Source organism: Notolepis coatsorum (assembly GCF_963971535.1).
Source record: "Notolepis coatsorum genome assembly, chromosome: 9".
NCBI classification, from domain to species: Eukaryota; Metazoa; Chordata; class Actinopteri; order Aulopiformes; family Paralepididae; genus Notolepis; species Notolepis coatsorum.
Genome location: NC_140173.1, coordinates 74,638,068 through 74,663,354, shown reverse-complemented (window position 1 = coordinate 74,663,354; position 25,287 = coordinate 74,638,068). Strand labels below are relative to the sequence as shown.

Sequence of the window (25,287 nt, the reverse complement as noted above, 5' to 3'; positions counted from 1 at the left end):
TTACTATCGCTGTGGTGTTGATTCTCCAGGTCAGGTCATCCTCCAGGAGTCCAGGTGGACACCCAGGAACTTGATGACCGAGACTCTCTCCACACATCCCCCGTCGATATACAGGGGCTGTATGTCGGTCTTCTTCCTCCTGTAGTCCACGATCATCTCCTGGGTCTTTAGCTTGTTTAGCTGTAGGTTGTTATCCTTGCACAGGGCTGACAGCTGCTCTATTTCGTCGCGATACGCGGTCTCGTCACCTTTTGTGATGCAGCCCACCACGGTGGTGTCGTCAGCGAACTTGATGATGGTGTTGCTGGGGTGGACTGCGGTGAAGTCGTGTGTATAAATAGAGTAAGCTGGATGCAATCCTACCTGGAGGGGAGAGAACAGATGGTAGAGGTAAACAGTACCCTATCCCCCCCTCCCAGTGAACTGTGGTGTTCCACAAGGAAGCATACTAGGACCATTACTGTTCCTAATTTATGCAAATGTCATGTCATCAGCTTGTGACTGCAACTTGTTCCTGTTCACGGACGACTCAGCCCTGCTGGTCTCTGACAAGAACAAGTTACAGGTTGAACAAACCCTCAGCTCAGAACTCGGCAGAATCTGCACCTGGCTTGCTGATAACAAACTATCATTACACCTGGGTAAAACAGAGTCCATTCTCTTCGGATCAAATAACAAACTCAGCAAGACCAGCGGCTTCTCTGTTACAGTGGGTGACAATATTGTCACAAGGAAAGATGAAATTACATACCTGGGGTGGGTTCCATCCTAGAGGCAAATCTTTCCTGTGACAAGATGGCATCCAATGTAATCAAAAAAGTCAACCAACAAACAAGATTCTTGTACCGGATCTCCTCTCTGGTAAACAAGACTCTAACAGGAGCACTCATTCAAGGGCACTACAACTATGCTCAAGTTCAAGTTCTTTAATAGTTGTCATACAGAAGTACAGAATACTTTCATACAAAATGCTTCTTACTGTTACGCTCCAGAGACTGTGCTAGACAAGATAGTATCAAATAACATAATAACATAATATAGCATGAATTTAGAAGAAGAAAATGAGGTCACAGTGTTCGGTATAGACATATGTACAATGTTCTGAGTTACCATATAATATACAATACACAATACTATGCAGTGTACTAATGTACAGTACTATCTAGTGCAAAGCAGAAATGGGATGAGGTACAATTTTAGGTACAATTTACAGTAAGGTGTACGAGTTGTAGTGCAATCCTTCATCCATAAATATAAAGTGTGGGGAGTGGGTGCTACAGTGTGTTTGTTTAAAGTGGGTGTGTGCTATAAAGTGTGTGTAGTGGGTGCTACAGTGTGTTTGTTTAAAGTGAGTGTGTGCGTGTGGATGTGTGTGCTATGTGTGTTTGGTGGTTGTTGTTGTGTAGTGTTCATTCATTGTTCGTTTAGCAGCCTGATGGCCTTGCACCTCATGGTACCAAAGCACCTCAAAGGCACTAAAAACAAGATTACAAACATCACAAAACAAACTAGTCAGACTACTGCTTGACCGTACTCCTAGAACCCACCTCACCCCTGCCCATTTTGACAACCTAGGATGGCTTAGAGTAGACGACAGAGTACAGCAACTTGCAATGGGCCTGGTCTACAAGATACACTACGCTACTAAGGTACCCATGTACATGTCAAAGTACTTCCCAAAGTTCAGTGAATACCATGACCACAACACCCAAGGGAGTTCCACAAATCATGTCCAACCCAGATTCGGCTCAAACAAGGGACTAAAGACGTTCCGCAATTATGCCACATCAATGTGGAACGCCCTACCCACAGCCGTAAAAATATTTGAATCACTACCCACCTTCAAAACTGCTCTCAAAGAGCACCTATGGGAGGCTGCAATTTGAAACTGGCCCCCGTAAATGTCTGAACCACCCTCCCGCCCACCCCCTCCTAATGTACAGTTCCCTCCCCCTCGTATGTATATATTTACTGTTAGGATCTGTTCAAAATTACTGTATATTTGCATATCTTGTATGTCACAAATGTAACAGTACTGTATATCTGTATGTCATGTATGTCATAAATGTCATGATTAGATTAGATGATTAGATTAGATTAGTATATCTGTATGTTGTGTATGTCATACATGTCATTATGAATTGAAAATGGGGGACCCTGATGTAAACAAGATGGAAGTCTTTCTCTGGTCTGCATCCCCTTAACAATTGTGTGTATTGAGCTGTACTGTACTGTACTGTACCCATTCTGCAATCTGTTAAAGGGGACATACATTGCTATTCCTTTCACTATTTGGGCAACTTTACATAATTCCTGTGAGTCTATGGAACACATCTGTAAAGTTTTTTTCAAAAAAATTCATTGTTTTATATTTTTAATCAAGTACTCAAAAGCAACAACTTCAAGATTCCAAGCTGTTTGGGCTGGGCTCCGCCCATAAGCGCTTTGAGTGACAGTCACTCACAGTCTGCGACTGGCACAGAGAGAGAGGTAGAAAGATTGAGGGGGATACTAATTAATTTCGCCGCAGGGGGGCATAATCCCACGGGACAATGCATTGGTAACTTGTTTCAAATGACAATATATACCGCTGTGAATATTATTGCACAGATCGGAATATGGGCGTGCGCGTGGGAGTCAAAGATATTTTGACAGTGATATCCCAGGGAGAAGCCCCACACCAGCCCCGTGCGCACACACATTTACACACTCCTGCGTGCGGTCCCTCCCTCTCTCTCTCTCTCTACCAGGGAGAAGACCCTCCACACGCACCGGTCAGGTTGTGTGTAAAATGCGTGTGTGTTTGTGTTTCCCCGTCGCCGGTCAGGTTGTGTTTGTGTAAATAAATGTGTGTTTGTGTTTCCCCAGTCGCCGGTCAGGTTGTGTGTGCGCCGGTCAGGTTGTGTGTGTGTGTAAATGCGTGTGTGTTCGTTTCCTGACAGAAGCTCCTCTCTCTCTCTCTCTCTCTCTCTCCCTCTTTATCTCTCTCTCTCCCTCTCTCTCGCTCGCTCATTCTCTGCCTCTCTCTGTCGGCACCCGCTTGAGGAAGTGCAGGTATTTCCACTTGCATGGTTGCGCTACAACCATAGAGGGGGCGTTAGTTATGCAGATCAGTGCCTTATTCACGTCAGCAAAACAGTCAAATCAGAATGACCTAATTCACTGGTGGAGGAGATTGTCTCAACTGAATTAGAGCAATCCGCCAAAATGGTAATTAGAGACACAGACCCATTGATACAAACCCCCCATTGCTATAAAACAATGCTAAACACTGTAAAAGGCCATTTATAAGACATGGGACCTTTAATTAAAGTTTTCAATCAATCAATCAATAATTTCATTGCACATCATCCATTGATTGTTTAAGGCAGAAGGGGTTGAGTACATTCTGTCAGCCCTCTGGGGCCCCTACTGGCGGGGGCTCCAAGCAGTTGCCTGGCTTGCCTGTTCAGACACTTCGTGACACATTTGTAACTTAGTAAACATAGTAACCAAGTTGAGAAAAATGGAGGAGCAACTTGTTCTGGCTGTCACCGTTTATCCGGAGCTTTATGATATTGTAGCGTTTCCGCTATCGACGACCCACCGACTCGGTTGTTGTTTCTCACTTATCAGTTTATTCTACTCTCAGGTATGGGTCTCAGGTACAAAGACTCTGTGCATCATCTCTGCTTGCATTCTCATACCCCAAGAGAGCACACTGTCAGGCAGTGGCGTCATTTCAGTAAAAGGCAAGGTATGGCGAGGAGGGGGGGGGGTGAAGGGGGGGTGGATTTTTTTTGTCAAATCAGTTGTGCAATAGTCACTTTTGGTGAGTTGTTTCTATACAATTCAGTTATATCACATTTAGGTATGACACAGGATTACACAAGCATTTTTAGTATAGAAATGTGTCAACAGACTAAGGGCCCTTTCTCACTCACTCATTCTGTCCGTTCCGGTCGCGTACCGCCCTCCTTCCGGGTCAGAGTGCGAACCCCCCCCTCTCCCCCCTCTAGTTTGTGTACACACTGCAGTCTTGGTTCGCTTCGGGTTCTGTTTACGGTTTGCCTTTTGAGCGTTTACGCTTGCCGTAGGCGATGATGTCACGTTCGAAAATGTAAACAGGAATGGCTTAACACGACTGCGGACTCTGGATGCTGATATAATGAACAAATTGCCAATAAATATGAAGTTATATTTGAACCTCTGTTGTCAAGCCTCGTCAATATAACCCACCCCATTTTATCACGAATGGATGGTGTTGTAGAGTCCGCTTTAGAGCGTTTTAACGATAGCGCTAAGCTAACGGCTAAACGCTAGTTAGCTTAGCCTTTACTAGTAACATTGCTGCATCGATTATATGCATTATATTGAATGTCATTGATCTACTGGTCGACCACGGCCGACTGGTTGGGCACCACTGGTCTAATAGAAATAAATGCATTCGAACAAGAAAGTATAGTATACAGCAATGGCTAACGGCTAACGCTAGTTAGCTAGCCTGTTCAGAAGCTAACATTATCCCATCGCTTGTGGCAATTATATTGCATGTCATTGATCTACTGGTCGACCACGGCCGACTGGTTGGGCACCACTGGTCTAATAGAAATAAATGCATTCGAACAAGAAAGTATAGTATACAGCAATGGCTAACGCTAGTTAGCTAGCCTGTTCAGAAGCTAACATTATCCCATCGCTTGTGGCAATTATATTGCATGTCATTGATCTACTGGTCGACCACGGCCGACTGGTTGGGCACCACTGGTCTAATAGAAATAAATGCATTCGAACAATGTATAGACATAGCAATGGCAAACAAAATTGCCAGGCCTAACCGCCCCCATTAGTGCGCACCTGAGACCACCTATTTCAGCGGTCCAGGTTCAGCGCCCCCGGGGACGAATCAGCGGGGGGCGGGGACGGGGGACAGCGTTCTCATTCAGACAGACACACCCTTTTCTGATGTGAGCCGGGTCTGATTCGACACAGAGCAGTGAGTGAGAAAGGGCCCTAAAGCAGGGAACCACAATATTTTGGATACGAATTATGCAGAATGTAATATTTACATTTACATTTAGTCATTTAGCTGACGCTTTTATCCAAAGCGACTTACAAGTTCTGTACGACAAGCCATCAGGAAGGGCACAACTCTATCAGCTGAGTAACAATGTTCATCAAAGTGTTGAGTGCTACAGTGTAGGTTAGTTTATTAGGACAAGTGCATGACAGTATGGTTAGTTAGGGTTAGATAATTTTTTGTTTTTTTTGTTTTTTTTTAGATAATGGTTGAAAAAGTGCGTCTTTAGTCGACGGCGAAAGATTGGACGTGTTTCGGCTGTCCTAACTGGGGTGGGTAGTTCATTCCACCATTGTGGGGCAAGGACTGAGAATAGGCGACTTCTCTTTGATGACCCTCCCGGAGCTTGGATAGGAGTATGTCTGAGGCGGCCAGAAGATGCAGAGCGTAGGGGTCTTGAGGGTGTGTAGTTAGAGACCATTGACCGGAGGTAGGCGGGAGCAGTTCCTTTGCCGCACGGTATGCTAGGTCGAGGGCCTTGAAGCGGATTCGTGCAGCAATGGGGAGCCAGTGCAGGTCCCTAAGAAGTGGGGTGACATGGGCCGACTTCGGTAGGTTTGAGATCAGGCGGGCCGCTGCGTTCTGAATGAGTTGAAGAGGCTTAGTGGCAGTGGCCGGGAGGCCAGCGAGCAGTGCGTTGCAGTAGTCGAGGCGGGAGATGACTGTTGATTGGACGAGGAGTTGGGTGGCTTCTTTTGTCAGGAAGGGGCGGATCCTTCTGACGTTGCTCAGGAGGAATCTGCAGGTTCTGGTTGTCGCTGCGATGTGAGCAGAGAAGTTCAACTGGTCGTCGAGGACAACACCAAGGTTCTTGGCGGTCGGGGACGCGGTCACAGCTGCATTCTCGACTGTGATGGAAAGGTCGGTCAGGGGGGAGGATTTGGCCGGCAGGTGGAGCAATTCTGATTTGCTTAGGTTCAGTTTGAGGTGGTTGGTCGTCATCCAGGCAGAGATGTCGGACAGACAGGCCGAGATCCGCTCAGAGACGTGGATATCTGAGGGAGGGAAGGAGAGGAAGAGTTGAGTATCGTCGGCATAACAGTGGTAGGAGAAGCCATGAGACGTGATAATGTTACCCAGTGATTTAGTGTAGCGGGAGAAGAGAAGGGGTCCTAAAACCGAGCCCTGGGGGACACCCGTCTGCAGGGGGCGGGTGGCCGACAGGGTCCCTCTCCATGACACTTGGTAGGAGCGGTCATTGAGGTATGATGACAACCATGTCAGCGCAGAGCCAGCCACTCCCATTCCTGCGAGGGCCGCGAGGAAGATCTGGTGGTTGACTGTGTCGAAGGCTGCAGATAGATCTAGGAGAATCAGGACAGAGGAGAGGCCTTTCGCTTTTGCTAAGTGAAGTGCCTCTGTGACCGCAATGAGGGCTGTCTCTGTGGAGTGACCAGTCCTGAAGCCTGACTGATTAGGGTCTAGGAGGTCATTCTGTAAGAGATAAGCAGTAAGTTGGTTGGATACAGCACGTTCAAGTGTTTTAGAAAGGAAGGAGAGAAGAGAGACAGGACGGTAGTTGCCTATGACGGTAGGGTTCAGGGATGGTTTTTTTATGAGGGGCGTGACTCTGGCTTGTTTTAGGGAGGTGGGGACCACCCCCGAGTTGAGTGAGGAGTTGATGGTTGCAGTTAGGAATGGGAGGATGTCTGGTGCTATGGTCTGGAGGAGTGGGGAAGGTAGCCGGTCCAGCTGGCATGTAGTCGGACGGTTCGACGTTACCAGTGTCAGGGTCTCGGCTTCTGTAATGGGAGAGAAAGATGACAGAGTGAAGGATGAGGTTCTCGATTCAGCATTTGGAATGGGTGGGGGTTGGGAGAAGGAGCTGCGGATGTTCTCCACTTTTTCCTCAAAGAAGATCGCAAAGTCTTCGGCAGAGAAAGATGAGGGAGGGGGGGTGGGGGGGGGAGTGAGGAGGGAGGACATGGTAGCATGCAGTTTGCGAAGATTCTTGGCAGAGGCCTCGATCCTATGGTGAAAGAAAGAAGCTTTGGCATTAGTAATGGTTTTGGAGAATGTTAACAAGAGGTTGTGATATGTGTCGATGTCAGCAGTGAGGCGTGACTTTCTATACTTCCTTTCAGCTGCTCTCAGGACCTGTCTTTGTTCTCTCACTGGATCTGTCAGCCATGGACTGGGTGGGGAACGGCGGGCAGGTTTCTCAACGAGGGGACAGAGCTTGTCGAAGGAGGTTGCAAGGGCTGAGAGGAGGGTGGAGGTTGCCATCTCTGTGGAGAGAGCAGAGAAGGTGTCACTCAAAGGTAGAGCGGACAGTATGTCAGAGGAGAGGGTGGAGGGGGATAGGGAGGGCAGGTTGCGTCTGAGTGAGACGGTTTGAGTTGGGGTGAAGACCTTTCGGTTAAGCATGAGAGTTAGTGAGAAGGATATGAAGGAATGGTCAGATACATGTAGGGGAGTTACCGTGGTGTTAATGATGCTGGAGTTACGGGAAAATATGAGATCCAAGGAGTTGCCTGCTTTGTGGGTGGGAGGCATGGCAGTGGGAGTCAGGTCAAATGATTGTAGGAGGGAGACTACTATGACTGACTGAGATGAGTCAGGCAGGTTGAAGTCGCCCAATAGAAGGAGAGGGGTACCATCTTCCGGTAAGGAGCTTAGAAGCATGTCCAGCTCATCTGTGAGGTGATCGAGCGGACCTGGAGGGCGGTAGAGTGTAACAATGGTGAGATTGAAAGGATTAGAGACAGATACTGCATGATATTCAAAAGAGGAGAGTGACAGTGCTGGGAGGGGTGTTAAGTTTGTAGTCCATGAAGGAGATGTCATGAGGCCAGTGCCTCCACCCCGTCTGGAAGGTCGAGGTGTGTGAGTGAAGTTATAGTTTGTAGATAATGCTGCAGGTGTTCATGAGTTATTGGGGGTTATCCAGGTCTCAGTTAGAGCCAAGAGCTGCAGATTTTGACTATGGGCGTAGGCAGTAATGAAGTCAGCTTTCTTGACTGCTGATTGACAATTCCATAAGCCTCCCCGTACTGTGACACATGTATTAGTGGCTGTAGGAGGGTAGGATAGATTAGCCGGGTTGCTAGCAAACTGCCGTGGGTGGGTTGAATCTGTTCTGGAGGAGCAGATTGTGGATATGAGACACATTGTGGTGTCAAGAGTGGCAGGGAGGAAGTAGAGAAGTAATATCATAACTGTCATAACTTGCATAACTTTTCTTGCAATTGAGCCAATTTTCCTTAGGTACGGTTTTGAGGTGTGTTCAACAGAATGTAGTATCAAAAACACATTCACAAAAAGTATGGGTTACTGAATGCTGAACTGCACTATTATAATCACTAAGCCAGGCCTTACCTGTGTCCATGTATCACTTGTCTCTGCTGCCATTTGATTAAAAAACGTCCCTATGTCCATTTTCCTTTTTATTTGGGCATATTTCAGTTAGTCACAGTAAAAGTCACCTAGTAAAAGTGAGATAATTGACAATATCAAAACATGCTAGGGCTGTACCGAATAGTTCGAAGCTTCGTTCAAAATGTTGACATTCGAATTCTAAATCAACATAAAAAATTGTAATAAAAGAAAATAAAGAAAATATTTTTTTACATTTTTATTTGCCAAGGTATGGCGAGTGCCATACCTTGCCATACCAAAATGACGCCCCTGCTCTCAGGTGTACCACCCTCTTATACCCTTAGCCCTTGCCCCCTCCCCTCTACCAACACTGCGCAACCAACAGCGTCACCTGAGCCCCATGTTGGTAGAACGCAGAGTGACAGCTCGGCTGACCAATCACCTCAATCCCAGGGTCCTTACAATATGTTGGACTGCAACTATCACAATAAGGACAGGAAAGCACGTTTGTGGGAACAGATCGGCTGGACCCTGAATGTTGCTGATGAGTTTTCATTCTCTGTTTACAAATCAATATCTAACGTTGTTATATTGTTACCGTTGTTGTTACCGTTGGTACTAATGTTGTTACCGTTAGGACTGTTAACTAGCTAGCTAATGTCAATCTGATAACTTTTACATAATATGTAATTATTTAATAATAATTATCACTGCTATCTGATTATAGGTGAACAGTCAAAATGGAAGTAGTAAAGACAAAGAACACACCAACATTTTGGGAAATTAGCTTATCGTCTTCTCCAGAGAGAGACAAGAAGATAGATACCAGTTTCCTCTCTGTGCGTTCAGTAGAAAGCTATCTGGCTGCATGTTAGCCTAGCTTAGCACAATGAATGGAAGCGGACATGACCGGTTAGCCTTCGGGAGAGTTGTTAGTTGGACAATGCCTAGGCTAACCGGTCATGTCTGCTTCCATTCAAATGTAAGTTGTCAAAATGACCGGCCTTCTCCAACTCTAGTTGCTATTACCTTTTGGAAAGTTTCACTGCACGTTTTGTGAAGAAATCGACTTCAAACAGGCAATTTTGCCCCATAGGAATGAATGACGGAATGTTGAAAATGTCAAAACTAGAGTGTAGCAGCTGTATTTTTTTGTTTCTGCTTCACCTTTTGTAAATTGTGACCTACATTTTGAATGTAGATGTAAAAATAAGACATCCAAACGCTGCCACGACTGTGCCCTCGCTCATAAAAGAAAATTATATGTAATTGGACATTTCTATCTCATTTCATGGACAGTCAAGTACTCATATTCAAATATATAAGCTTTGTCTCTTATGGTTTTGCTTTCATTGTCCAAGTGTGTGAAGTCCCGCCTCATTGAAATGCATTGAGGGTGGATGTGTGTCAGTTAGGATTTGAATCAATTAAGGCTAGCAGTAGTAGTACATACAGTAGTAGTACAGTAGTACATACATTCAAAATAATTCACTTAAAGGGACGGGCACATGAATGAGCCTCTTACAATTTCATAGGGAGAAACAGAAACACACACACAGACACACACATGCTTATGGAAGGTGTCCATCACTATCACAGTAAATTTCACAGAGTAAATTTTACTCAAACTGAGTCCATTTGAGCCCAAGTGAGTACAATTTTACTCAGTTTGAGTCAAATGTACTCAGCGAAATTTACTGACTTACAACTGAGTCCAGCTTACATATGATTTGTGCTATACACACTGTTATCTGATTTGAGTCACATATGAACAAAAAACAAAACAATACTACTACTGCCACTATAACTACTAATGGCCAGGTCTTGCTCGAAAAAGAGATATTTGATCTCAAGTGACTACCTGGTAAAATAAAGGTAAAAAAAAAAATATATATATATATATATATATATATATATATATATATATATATATATATATATATATATATATATATATATATATATATATATATATATATATATATATATATATATATATATATATATGTGTAACAGTGTTCTCAGTGCCACAATATGGCAATTTTAAACAAAGTGTGATTGGAGAAGGATAGATGGGTGGGAGGTCCTCAGATGATTCCACTATGCCATGGCACCTGTCTTGATAAGTAGCCAGTAAAGGTTTCCCTGACAGAAATGGCCTCTCTGGTGGCATTGTTGCTTCCAACCCTTCGGATGGCCTGGGCTGGGCACCAATACAAGGAGTGGCTCTGCTGTCACTGCAGGCACTGGCACAGATTCACCATCTTCCCACATCATGAAGTTGTGGAGCATACAGGTTGCTTTTAACGTGACTTAATTTGGCACGTTTGGTTCTGGATCCGTTCGGAGGAAAAGAAAAGGCTGGAAACAAGTGGTTTGTGGAGCAATGGTCCGAGGGTGATAGGTTGTTTTATTGGCAAATAGCAACAAGGTAATTCTCCAAAGCATTCACAGGATATCAAAATATCCCTGACACACAGCTTGTCCTGTCGTGTGTGTCCTCTAATGTCAAGATGAGTCGTTTATATGTGCCCAAACCGAATCTAAATGCTGTGATATGATTCGCCATCCCTACCTAGGTAAACCGGTTTGGTATCTGTCTGCGTGGGTTTCTGATGTGTGAGGGTGTGTGAGTCATCCATCAATCTGGGACGATGTGTGTCTGTGGTCCACTTAACCTAGAACCAGTTTGTCTTGTTCTAGATGAGACCGTGGTCCCTAAGAAGTCACATGAGAGAGTGTGTTTGTGTTTGTGTTTGTGTGTGTGTGTGTGTGTGTGTGTGTGTGTGTGTGTGTGTGTGTGTGTGTGTGTGTGTGTGTGTGTGTGTGTGTGTGTGTGTGTGTGAGGTATTGTGTGTGTGCTAGTGTGTGTGTATGTGTGTGTTTCTGTCACTCAATCGTTAATCACATTAGAACTGGTTTGTGACCTGCCTGATGAAATCAGATTCAGGATGAAGTCAGTATTGATTGGGATGAATGCTTCCCGTCGTGGTGATGTCAGAGCTCTTGCAATCGACATCTTTGTCTGGTATTCTGTCCATATTGCTTCTTAATAACAATTTGTGCCGTTTACTGTTTAATAACCATTAATAACCCATCAAAAATACACTACATAACCTCTCTTGTGACGTCCATGTGGGCGTTACACTCAGTGTTATTTTTTACTCAATATCTTTCAATGTATTTATCCTATCAATAGTAAGATCAATATTTATATTCAGTTTTCCTAGACATTTTTTTAAAATGAAAATTAATATTAATAGTAATTTATAAATTAATAAAATAAATAAAAAATAAAAAGAAGGAACTACCGATCAAGTTAATAATAATAAGAATAATACTGGATAAGATAATAAAGAAAATAAATAAAGAAAGAATGTTAACATTATTAGCGCCACGCCGGGTTTTCCTTTTTACCCGCTGAATGCCACCATCGGCGCCAATGTTAACGTTAATATCGCCTAATCTATGTTTTAAATTATGGCTATGTGTCTAATCTGCCCATCGCATTATCAAAGACTATTTTCCAGTCAGTGCTGTCAAGGCAGATTGTTTTTTTATCGCGTCGTTTCCGTTTCAGAGCATTTAGAAAAGCACCCGTTTCAGATAAAAAACAGCCCATTCTGGAGCATTCTATGAAAATCGTCTTTTACTGGAATATTCCACAACGTTGATATTCGTCAGCCTTTTTATGAATCGTTTTCAAATAAACGCTAGATGATCAATATTATACGTGCACGCAAGCACATTCGGGCCGCGCACGGATAATCGCCCCGTTGATTTCCTCTCGGACTTTTACAGTGAAACCGAAAGAGGACATTTCACAAAACAGCTTATAACTTCATCAAACTTACTCTGATTATCCTAACACTGATAACATAGAGTCCTTACCTGACATCAGATGGTATCCAACTGGTATATTCCAATTCCTGATCACCATTCGAAAAAATCGATAAGTGTATGGATCCAACGCGATACAGTAGAACTCCATGATCAGCGGGGCTCTGAGTCTCCAGAATGAACTGTGGTAAGCCCGGCTGCATCAGTGGACTGGAAAATGTGGAGTACCGGATTTTTTTCCCCATTCATTTTCATTGAGTCCATTCCAAAATCCCTTATGTCATCTGGGAGACGACAGGGGGCGCTTTTTTCCACAATGATCGCCGGCGCCGCTCGGCTATACTCGGGTAGGCTCGGGTGATGCAATATGATTTCAGATCGCTAAAAAAAAAAAATAATAATAATTCCAGAAATCTCGTGAGTGGCTTTCAACCACCTATAAATAAACCAGAGTATTCTCGTGTGTGGCACGGAAAGTGTTAATACAAGAAATAATAATCCACGAAATTAGTAAACTATCCATTTGTCATAAAATTTTATTTGTAAAAATAAGAAATTGTGGTCGATCTTTGTCGTTGGTCTTCTTCCATGATCTGGTCTTGCTGGTCATCCGTTGTTCATTTTGTAGTGTTTGTAGTCCATCTGTCCATCTCCTCTCTTTAAGAGAAATATTGTATTTTGTTTCTCTTACATTGTGTTTCGCCATGCAAGGCAATCCAGCATCGTAAATCAAAATAAAATGTCATTTTTATTTCAATATGAAATATGAAATTTCATAACACATTTTATTTCTACCTCTCTTGTTCCTTGAGAGGTGAATCTTCCCTCACAATCAATAGGGATAGAGGCGTCCTTGGTTTCAAGCCTCGCTGTATCTTCTTGGTCTAGTTTTCGTTCTCTGTGGCCTCTCGTGTATTTGCACTCTGACAGGTGCGTCGTCAGAATCCAATGTAGTTAAGCCCTCGTTTTCGGCTGCATCTCTATCTTCCTCTCTTTCTCCCGACAGCTGTCGGTCAGGTGTCTCCTCTCTGCCATGCCCTCGATCTCCACTGTTGTCCTCCGGATCTGGCACCTTTTGGGCTGCATCCCTCTCTCCTTGACCACCTTGTCGTCAGGTGCCCTCTCGCAGTGTGCCACCCTGGCACCACGTGGGCGATCGTGCCTGTTGTTGCAGATCACCTTCTGTGGCCCCTGGTGTCATCTCGGCCCCCCGGAGTTTCTGATGCGATGTGGTATATAGCTCCACCTCTCTCGACACTGGCTCCACCTCTCTCGACACACTTTTGTCGTCCCCTGCTGGCTTGTTGGGTCGTTGGACCTCTGTGCCTGGTTGGCTCCTGGTCGGAGCGCCTTTTTCTCGGCTTTGTGTAGTTTCCTTGTGGACCCACAACTTGTAGAGACTCCTTGGCCGTTAGTTGTTCCCTACTCTATCTATCTACTCTCACTCTATCTTCATAAAAAACAATAATTGACTAACTATAGTACAAAGAATTTCATATTCTGATTCCACTTTGTGTGTGCTTTTCCTTAATTTGTTTTTCCTTTCTTAAATATTCAGTTTTATAATTTACCCTTTTTTATTCCAGATTGTTCCTCTTATCCGACAACCTACAGTCTGATAATTCAGCCATGGGAGTGTATCATTTCTTGTTTATATGTTTAACTATTTCTTTTGCTAATTAGTCTATATTTTTTGTTATTTATCCATCTACTTACAATGTCTCTCATGTTGTCCATTTGCTTATAGAATAGTTTCTGATTAAACTTTCTTATTTCCAACTTACTGTGTCTAAAATTAATATAAACATTTTTAAACAATACATGGTCCATCTATTAACCCACCCATCCTGGACTATATGTTGATCCCACTGTAGTGTTATTTTATTCTAATTAGTGTATTCTAGTGTCTCTTTGATTACATCAGCTCAGTTGCACAGACCTGGCCTGTTACTAATCCTATTTTATTTTGAATTGTATACTATGTCAATTTTGCTTATTATTTACTTTAGTTTATATTCCCTAATTTTCTTGATCTTGTCTTAATTTTCTATTATTTAACCATTATTGTTATACTTACCTCCTTGTTCTGAAGGTCCAGATTAACACTGAAAGTCTGCGTTTATTATTTTGTATAACTTATATATATAAGATATATATAAGATATATATCTTCACGTCATCTGTTTACGTGCCAGTATTTATCATTCGCCTTTTGTATATGTCCCATTCTTAACGCCGTAGGCGCCAGCGCGCACGCCCCTCTAGACATGTTTCAGAACATGCCCAGACAAGCCCAGAGAGAGCGCATTGATCTGTGTGGGTGAACAGGCTCAGTCCACAGGTAACACAGGGTGAGAGAGAAGTGACGTTTGGAGCAGTTGTAAACAGGACGGCAAGGCAACGTATCGTTATAGAGAGCCGCACGGCTAATTACTTAGATACAACCATAATATTGTCGAGCCATTATTGGCACAGTATAGTGACTTGTGTAAGCGAAGTAACGTGGAGAGACTTATAGTTGAACCCAGCGACGTTCTGGACATAACTACTCATTGAAGACTTCCTGCGGGTTAGCTTTAAGTACAAACGGAGCTAACTAGCTATCATCCATGCCAACGGGCTTTGGACTAATAGCTATTAATCCTGCCATCGGGCGCTAGGAATACAAGGACCAGTCCGTACGAGACCCTCTTTCCCAGCGACGACAGGATTATCCCACCAGTCTGCAGTTTCTCTGGAGTCGGAGCTCCAGAGAGAAGTACCGTCTCCATCTACCATCTTGCTTTTCCCTGTACTGCTTCGCTTAGTCTCCGTCTCACTCCATTCAGAGCTCCAACGGTCGGGTACCCGTAGTATAGGAACTATCGTTACCGCGGACATTGTGGCATTGATATTAAAGTAATAACAGGAGATCTGTGTTCATATTCTATGTATGCTTTCTATCCCTATTAAAGTGATTGTTTAACTCGGTTTCACTGTCCCCTCGCAGTTAATGGAGTGTCCGCCATTTTGTGTAACTATATTGTCTGGCTAACTAATATCTCTAGTAGTGGTTTAATCTAAACATTTCAATACAGTCAGGGTTGTGTAGCCCCTTAGCTACAATTGGTCCTTCGAACCGGATGGTATCAGTAATAATAATAATATTAGTGATAATATGGCCAGCGGCGGACACTCTCCAACCAGCTCTCCCCCCTCACCGCGCCTTAGGCGCCAGCGTCAGCCCCCTCACCACTTGGAGGGCTACGCTGTAGATTTACCTCCTAGCTTATCTACGAGGACGCTAAGCAAGGATAGCATTGGTAGCTCAAGCATGCCCAACCTTATCGACCTGTCAAACCCAGATGTAGAGACCCAAGCTAGTTTAAATGAAACTGACTTAGCTTACAGGGGGGGACAAGCGGGGCATGACTTGACTATACCCATAGAACGCCGCGCCCCCGAGATGGACCTCGGAGCGCATCAAAGTAAAGAGTACCGCGCCCCCGAGATGGACCTCGGAGCGCGGGAGAAGACAAAGTACAGCGCCTCCGAGATGGACCTCGGAGCGCGTGAGAAGACCAGGTCACCGCCAAGCCCTGCCAACTCCAAATCACCATCATCAGCGTCATCCCCAAGCGAGGCCGACCAGAGGCTAGCGCAAGTCCTGATCGCCACGATAACCGCTTCGGCGGAAAGGGATCGCCTCCAGGAGCACAGAGAGAGTGAGCGTGACCGCCTCCAGGGTGAGCGTGACCGCCTCCAGGCGCAACAAGAGAGTGAGCGTGACCGCCTCCAGGGTGAGCGTGACCGCCTCCAGGCGTAACGAGAGAGTGAGCGCGAACATCTCAGACTGGAAGAGAGTCGCCTCCAGGCTGACGCCACGATACATCTCAGGCTGGAAGAGAGGCGCCTCCAGGCTGAAGAAACCATGCAGCGAGACCGTCTACAAGCACAAATGATGGCGCAAGCGCTCCAGAATGCGACCCCCCACTCTTCCACCCGGAGCTCCCGGAGATCATCACGCCAAGGGTCGAGGGCACCCTCCCCTCCACAACAAAGCTACATGGGAACCCGCCTAAGGGAAGAACCTGCTTACGTTGCAGAACAGCTAGCCGAGCGACTACAAAGCCTGACTGAGGATGAGGGAGGACAGAGGGCCCACCCGCACTACTCCATCTCAGACCAGGAGGCACAGCGCAGCCCCGGTCTCAGTCCCGACACGCTGCGTCATGAACCCCCAACACGTCCCAGTGGGGAGTTCGAGCACCAGACGGCACAGAGGACTAGTGCCTGGCAACCCAGCCCATGGTTCCCGCCCAGCACGAACCAACGACCCAACGCACAGGGAGACTCGCCGCGAATGCCTCTCCCCCATGTGCGTCAGTGTCACAGCCTGGCACCCTACATTGGGACCCCCACATTCCCAGACTTCACAAGAGAAGACAGAGTGCAGTATACCGAGCTGCGTATGTGCCTAGAGACAATCATGTCAGGAGTACAGGACGAGTCATACAAGTACGCCATTCTCCTTAAGCATCTCAAGGTAACTAGAGCTCACAACATTGCGCTGGCATACTCCAATTCACAAACTCCCTATTCTGACGCCCTGGCGGCCCTCGACGGACGTTACGGACGTACATGGGACTATGTCATTCAGGAGATACGTGAGATCGAACGTCTCCCCCCGGCTAGAGACAACCGAGCCCTGGACGACCTATCCGTCAAAGTACAGTCCCTAGTGGGGATGCTCGGTTCCCAACGAGAGAAGGGGATGCACGAGCTGTACGCCAACTCCAACGTGGAGCGCATATTAGAGAAGCTCCCCCCATTCCGCCAAGAACGTTTTCGGCGGCAAAGAAACTACTGTGACCCGAATGCCCCAGAACAGTCACTGCTGGATCTTGCTGACTTCCTAGCCAGGGAGGTTAGCAGCCTAAGAATCGACACCTTCGCATGGGGCGGCTCGAACTTTAAAGAGGGACCGAGGAGGGCTAAAGACCAAAGCAGGCCCATCACAGTGATGCACCAGGCCGAGTCGGTGTCACGGCAGAAGAGTCACAACCCCCCCGCCTAGGAGAAATGGAAGATCGCATGTCAATACTGCGACAACGAACACTGGCTGTCACAGTGCGACAGATTCAAGAAACTGACCACCGCCGAAGTAAGTCAGTGGATTAAGGCTAACCTCCGCTGCGCGCCCGGCCACATGGCAGCAGAATGCCGCCTTAAGAAGAAGTGTGGCAAGTGTGACGGCGCTCACCTCGAAGCACTGCACGAGAGCAACAAGCGAAACCCAGCTCCACAAAGCAACTCGAGAACACAAGTACTCTACATCGACCCCGCGAAGAGTGGGAGCTCCAGAGTGCTCCTCAAGGTGGTACGAGTACTCCTCAGTCACGGGGACAAGGTACTCGACACCTACGCCGTCCTCGATGACGGGTCGGAGAAGACACTCCTCCTCGCCTCCGCCGCGACCCAGTTGGACCTGCGGGGCCCAGAGGAGACCATGACCCTCCGTACCATTCGTCGAGACTTAAAGACAATCAAAGGTGAAAACGTCTCGTTCACCATTGCAGCGATCGACCAGCCTGAGAAGCGGTACGCCATCAGCAAGGCGTTCACGAGCTACGACATAGGTTTGTCACGCTACGCCAATTGCCCATACCGTTTATCAGCGGCGCTACACCGACCCTACTCATTGGCTCCGACCACGCGGATCTCATTGTCCCAACCAAGGCGGTCCACATCGGACCCAGAGGATGCCCAGCCGCGGTTAAGACCCGACTGGGGTGGACGCTCCAGGGCCCCCTCTCCGGGCCTTCCAGCCGACCAACGTCCATACGCTGCCTTTACACCAAGGCGAGCGACACAGACAACACTCTCCTACAGCACGTTGAGAGGCTATGGACACTAGACGCACTGCCATTCAAGAACGAACGCAAGATGGTTCGGTCCAAGGAGGACAAGTATGCCATCGCTCTACTAGAGCAGAAGACTACGAGGGTCGAGGTCGACGGAGTGCTAAGATACGCAACCCCACTCTTGAGGCGGGAAGGGATGCCCACTCTGCATGTGCCTAAGGGAGCGACGCATCACTACCTACAGAGCACTGAGCGGCGCCTCGCCAAGGATCCCCCACAAGCAACAATCTATCGTGCCGAGATCGAGAAGCTGGTAACGGCCGGCCACATCAAGAAGATCAATGACCACGAGGCAGAAGGGACGACAGAGTCCTGGTACGTGCCGCACCACAAGGTCACCCACAACGGAAAGAACCGCATTGTGTTCAATTGCAGTTATCAGATTGGACAGCAGAATCTGAATAACCTGCTCCTGCCCGGCCCGACACTCGGACCCTCCCTCCTCGGCGTCCTGATACGTTTTCGTCAGGACAAAGTGGCCATCAGCGGCGACATCAAGGGGATGTTCCTACAAGTTCGACTGATGGAGGAAGACGAGCCTTTACTGAGGTTTCTGTGGAGGGAGAGACCCGACGACGAACAACCCTCGATATACCAATGGGAGGTACTCCCCTTCGGCACCACCTGCAGCCCGTGCTGCGCCACGTTCGCGTTACAGAAGCACGTGGCCGAAGACGCCGGAGCTGACGATGATGTCCGACACAGCGTTGAACGAAGCTTCTACGTGGACTACTGCCTACAGAGCGTATCCACGCCAGAAGAAGCAGAGAGCATCCTAATGAAGCTACAGGCTTCATTAGCCAAAGGTGGATTCGACCTACGACAGTGGGCCAGTAGCGACCCTCAAGTTCTCCAGCACCTCCCTCCACAAACTAAGGCCGCTAGCAGCGAGACCTGGATGGCGCACACCCCAGGCGAAGCGCAAGAGATGACCCTGGGCCTCGTCTGGCACTTCAAGACGGACTCGCTTCACTACCGACACACACCTCTGAGGACGGATCAGGAGACGTCCACGACTAAACTGACCACTCGGCGGAGTGTGTACCGAACACTCGCCAGCCAGTACGACCCTATGGGGTGTATTCTCCCCTACACCACCCGGGCGAAGATGCTGGTGAGAGAACTGGGGGCCAGGGAGCAGGGCTGGGACGACCCCATACCCGAGCACCTAGCCACCACATGGAGAGAGTGGGAGGATGAACTTGTCGTACTCCGCGAGGTGGCCATCCCGCAGAGCTACTTCCCTCCTACCGTGCGCTTGGAGACTTGTGAGGTCGACCTGCACGTCTTCAGCGACGCCTCTGAAGTGGCGTACGGATCAGTGGCCTACCTGAGAGCTCGAGAAGAGGGAGGAGAAGTCCACGTAGCCTTCGTCCTGGCCCGCTCGAGGATAGCTCCCCGCAAGCAGCAGTCGATCCCGCGACTAGAGCTCTGCGCAGCTCTGGTAGGCGCGCAACTCGCCAAAATGGTGCAAAGTGAACTCACCATACACTCCTTTTAATCCTGTGCACTCTTTCAATCAGCTCCAGCCAAGCCAACGGGTTCAGTAACAAACATCCTTGAGTTTTATTCCATTATCACTGTGTCATGTTTCTTCACTTATGTGCGTCAAATCTCAAGTGGCCTTACTCTCTGTTTGTTGTGTATTTCTTTTTCTCTCCTGCCATTAAACATTTTCAGTCAATATGATTATAGTTAGCCAGTCTGGGTTAACCTAATTACAGGAAGGCTTTTTGCATTTTATATCCCACCACTTTGACTTTTTAATTATCAAGAATACTACTTTCAACTTCTGTATTCACTTGTCTTGTGCATTATTAGTCCAGAGCTATGAGTCTGGATATGTCACTATTCGGTGTTGATAGTGTCCTCAACGCCCATTGCAATTTCTGTGGTTCACTCTCTTCACCTCCCCTTCTCTGTGGTCACTCTTTCAGTGAGTCTTTGCTCACGGTGACTTTTACTGCTGTGTGGTATTCGATTTCCCATGCAATACCCCCCCCCCCAAACCACTAGAGGGCGGCAGGCTCATGCATTAATTTCCCTTGATCAAGGCAGGGGATGGAAAAACCCTCCTTTGAGGAGAGACGCTAGTCAGCATACCATGTATCTACCGACCACACCCGTAACATAGTTAACTGCTCCCTTCACTCACAGTCCTCCTTCCCGCTTTCTGTGTTTGAACAGTAATCAACTAAAGACGATGTCGTCCTCTAATTAAATAAGCATCTGTACCGTCGCCTTTCTCCCCCTCGCCTGATGGCTCTGGCTCATACCCTCTCACTTGCAGCCTCACTGCAACCATTGTTTTTCTCTCAGTGCTGTCTGTGGCTTTGTTGACATTCCTTCTTATAGATAAAACCCTGCAGCTGCTCTCTCTGCTCTCTTCAAAACACACATCACACTCTCCAGCCTGACCACTCATATTCATATTTCTGTTTGATGTTCAAAACACATATGATCACAGCTGGCCTAGGTGTGTGTCGTTAATTTCTGTTACGGATGCATATTCTTTATTTGGCTTAAAGACTCAAACTCACATTTGGTTCTACGGCTGGGGTTCTACGGCATGCTCGACTCGACTCGACCCCCTGGCTCTCGGTCGGCCTCTCTCTCCCATGGCTGGCTGGCCTTGCTTCAAGTTCATGATTCTCTCCCACACACTGGCGCTGTTCACTGTTGTCTTTTTCGTTGTTGTTGTCTTTAATCAATCATCCGGGTCACGGCACCAACTGAAAGATTACAGTCTGTTACGGACGGTGTCCTTATGTGTATATATATGGGGGTTATGTATGTTATCTGTTGTGCGTGTGTGTATATAGGCATGTTTTGGTTGTTCCGTTTTTGTCTCCCTCCTGTGTAACATATCCCATTCTCAGGTGTCTCCCAGTTACAGCAGCAGAAGCAGCAGCAGTAGCTGAGGCTCATCAGACTAATTAACCTCCACATCCCTTCATATACCCCAAGTTCAAGTTCAAGTTCAAGTTCTTTAATAGTTGTCATACAGAAGTACAGAATACTTTCATACAAAATGCTTCTTACTGTTACGCTCCAGAGACTGTGCTAGACAAGATAGTATCAAATAACATAATAACATAATATAGCATGTAATTTAGAAGAAGAAAAAGAAAAATGAGGTCACAGTGTTCGGTATAGACATATGTACAATGTTCTGAGTTACCATATAATATACAATACTATGCAGTGTACTAATGTACAGTACTATCTAGTGCAAAGCAGAAATGGGATGAGGTACAATTTTAGGTACAATTTACAGTAAGGTGTACGAGTTGTAGTGCAATCCTTCATCCATAAATATAAAGTGTGGGGAGTGGGTGCTACAGTGTGTTTGTTTAAAGTGGGTGTGTGCTATAAAGTGTGTGGAGTGGGTGCTACAGTGTGTTTGTTTAAAGTGAGTGTGTGCGTGTGGATGTGTGTGCTATGTGCGTTTGGTGGTTGTTGTTGTGTAGTGTTCATTCATTGTTCATTTAGCAGCCTGATGGCCTGGGGATAGAAGCTTCTTCTGAGTCTTTCTGTGCTCGCCTTGAGACTCCGGTATCGCTTGCCTGACCGCAGCAGTTCAAAGAGGCAGTTGTTCGGGTGACTGGAGTCTTTAATGATTCTCTTAGCCTTGCCCTTGCAACGCTTGATGTAAATGTTCTGGAGGGTGGGGAGCCCCCCTCCAATTGTGCGTTCGGCTGAACGTGTCACTCTTTGTAGTCTGCTTCGGTCTTGTGCAGTGCTATTCCCAAACCAGGAGGTGATGTTGCCGGTCAAGATGCTCTCTATTGTACATGAGTAGAAGTTCTTAAGGATCTTCTGACTGACTTGGAACTTCCTTAGGCGCCTGAGGAAGTAGAGGCGTTGTCGTGCCTTCTTCACAACACTGTCAATGTGTGTGGTCCATGTCAAGTCCTCGGATATGTAGGCTCCGAGGTACTTAAAGCTGTTGACTCTCTCAACCGGTGCCCCGTCGATGCTGAGGGGGCTGTAGTCCTTGACCCCCGACCTCCTGAAGTCCACAATCATCTCCTTTGTTTTGCTGACGTTCAGGGAGAGGCTGTTTTCCTGGCACCATCCCGCCAGGACCTTGACCTCTTTCAGGTAGGCCCTCTCGTCGTTGGCAGAGATCAGGCCCACCACCACTGTGTCGTCAGCAAATTTGATGATTGTATTGCTACTCCGCTGAGCCACACAGTCGTGTGTGTACAGGGAGTAGAGGAGGGGACTCAGAACACAGCCCTGGGGGGCCCCTATGTTGAGGGTGATGGATGAGGAGGTGCAGTTGCCTGCTCTCACCACCTGGGGTCTGCCAGTCAGGAAGTCCAAGACCCACTGGCAGAGGTCATAGCCCAAGCCCAGGTCCCTGAGCTTGGCTATGAGTATGGAGGGGACTATGGTATTGAATGCCGAGCTGTAGTCGATGAATAGCATTCTCACATAGTTCCCCTGCCTCTTGTCCAGGTGTGATGCTGCTGTGTGCAGCACATGGGCTATGGCGTCCTCCGTGGACCTGTTGGGGCGGTATGCAAATTGCAGGGGGTCCATGTTGATGGGGAGGGAGGAGCAGATGTAGCCCTTTACTAGCTTCTCAAAGCACTTCATGGCTATGGAGGTGAGAGCTACAGGGCGGTAGTCGTTGAGGCAAGCAGGCTTGGATTTTTTGGGTACAGGGATAATAGTGGACTTCTTCAGACAGGTGGGGATGACAGCCTGTTCTAAGGACAGGTTAAATATGTCAGTGAATACTGGGGCCAGTTGGTCGGCACAGACTTTTAGGACGCGGCCGGGGATGCCGTCCGGACCTGCTGCCTTCCTGATATTCACTTTTTTAAAGGTCCGCCTCACCTCATGCTCTGTTACCCTGAACACTGCGCCTCCATCAGCAGCCGACCCCCCCCCCCCCCATTGCCGTGGCTTGTGAGCTGGTGTTGTTATTACCAGCATCAAACCTCGCATAGAAGGTATTGAGGTCATTTGCTAAGGAGATGTCACTGTTCAGTTTGAGGGAGGCGCCTTTGTAGTCTGTCATCGTTTTGAGCCCCTGCCACATAGCTCTAGAGTCAGCTTGTTCAAACTGGAGTTCAATTTTATCCCTGTAGCGCCGTTTGGCCTCTGACACTGTCCTCCTTACGTTGTGTGCAGTGTTGGTTAGCTCTTTTGGCTCAGTGTGGTGGTGGGTGTCTCTCTGTGTTTGGTGATAATTCTGTGTGTGCCTGCGTGGACCAAACCCTGTGTGGGGTATATATGCTGTTGGCCCTGTCTTGCCATTTACCACTGTATGTGGGGTATGTATATTTGAGCTAGGTAATGCTCTATTTGCTCTAATGTTTGGTGTGTGAGCTAGGTAATGCTCTAGTGATAATTCTGTGTGTGCCTGAGCTAGGTAATGCTCTAGTGATAATTCTGTGTGTGCCTGAGCTAGGTAATGCTCTAGTGATAATTCTGTGTGTGCATACGTGGACCAAACCCTGTGTGGGGTATATATGCTGTTGGCCCTGTCTTGCCATTTACCACTGTATGTGGGGTATGTATATTTGAGCTAGGTAATGCTCTATTTGCTCTAATGTTTGGTGTGTGAGCTAGTTAAATGCTCTATTGCTCTCATTGTTTGGTGTGGGTGTTTCTTAGAGATGTCCAGGTAGAGATGTCCAGGTAGAGGTACATTTGGTAGAGCTGGCGAAAGCTCTGGTTCACTCCATTGTGTTTTGGTGTGTTCTTTGTTGTACATTTCTGTTAACCCATAACCGGTTTGTGTATTTGTTTATTCCTTGTGTCACCCAGCCTATGGTGATTGCTTTGCTTTGTATTAACCTTTTGTTTCGCACACAGGGACATTGAGGGCAGGAAGATACCCTGGGTCTACATTTTGCATCACGTAGGTGACCAACTGTTAAAGACACCAGCTTTAGAGTGAGCACCACCACCTGTACTTTGGGGCGTTCGCGCCTGTAAGGGGGGGTGGGCTTTTGTTTCTTTTTGATATTTGATTTGGTGCTCACTGGTAGGTCCTCCGTGCTCTCTGTGTTGCCGAGTTTTGAATATTGTGAAATAAATATTATTATTTTGCAAATTGTCTCATGTGTTTTGTGTCACTGCACCCTCACCTATCCTGTCTGTGGCCTAGTGTTGCGTCTCCCTACGGGGGTACGTAACATAAATGGGGGCTCGTTAGTGGGCGACAGACATTTGGTGTTGGTGTGCAGTGGGCACGTTGGATCGGCTGGTATTAGTGTTGATTTGTTTAGGTATGGTTGCTCTTTAGTTATGCCATGTTTTGAGGTTTTTGAATGCCCGGCTATTTTTCAACGTAGTGTGTTGGCTCCAATGCTCCCTGAGGTGTTACGTCTTTGTGCAGTCTCCCGTGCTCGAGCGCGTAGTTTGGGTGGTGTAGGGCACCTGTCAGAGGCCGTGATCAAGTTGTCTGACACGCCTGCTTCCCCACCAGTGTCTACTCAGCCTACTGTTGAGACGGGTGACCAAATGACACTTCAGCAGAGTACGCTTGCCTCTGTGGCGACACAGTTACCCGTGACTCGTGGTGAGCTGATTGTTGCCCAGAATAAAGACGCTGGTCCCCAGTTCTGGCTTGGCCACATGCTTTGGTCCTGCCTTTGCTCCAGGGGAAACTGGAAGCATCAAGGTGGTATGTTCTGTTGAACATGGGTGTAGTATCCAAAACTCGTTGATGCCATTAAGCTTCAGACGCTCTCAAACTTTGAATCCTCCCGTTCCATATCCACCCACAAGAAAGCACTGACCACGACGTAGTATCAACTATTTAATGTCCAACTCGGGTTACACGTTCTTGTTTCCTAATTATATATAGAGCAGCGAGATTAACAAAGTTTATCCAGGGAAATAGAGAGAGAGGTCTAAAAACTGTCTGGCTCCACTCTCTCATCACTTGGCCTGACCACCGGTACAATCCGCGTTGTTTTCTTTCTAAACCAAAGCTGTCACCTTGCCGCAGCTGACAGTAATCAATGACATCACCGTTATCCTGTCAAACTAAAAGTCCCTCGGCCTATCAGCCAAATATCACATAAGAAACAAACTAACAACAAAGAAATCATTCTTACCGATAGACATTGATTGTCTTTAACATTTTAACTTCTATAATAATAATATCCATCTATTTATCCTATGAAATACAAGGCCAAAATGC

The 25,287-nt window shown here is 46.8% G+C and overlaps 1 protein-coding gene across 1 annotated transcript in view; it reads right to left on the bottom strand.

Annotated features, from left to right (window-relative positions):
- LOC311234669 (transmembrane protein 229B-like) overlaps positions 1 to 20,424 on the bottom strand; it is a gene marked incomplete at both ends in the record, with an annotated part of 37,534 nt that extends 17,110 nt beyond the window's left edge. Inside the window, 2 exons of the mRNA XM_084321914.1 lie at positions 249 to 363; positions 20,404 to 20,424. Of these exons, the coding sequence (XP_084178040.1) occupies positions 249 to 363; positions 20,404 to 20,424 (136 nt within the window). The remainder of the gene's footprint in view (positions 1 to 248; positions 364 to 20,403) is intronic.
- Between the last annotated feature and the right edge of the window lie 4,863 nt (positions 20,425 to 25,287).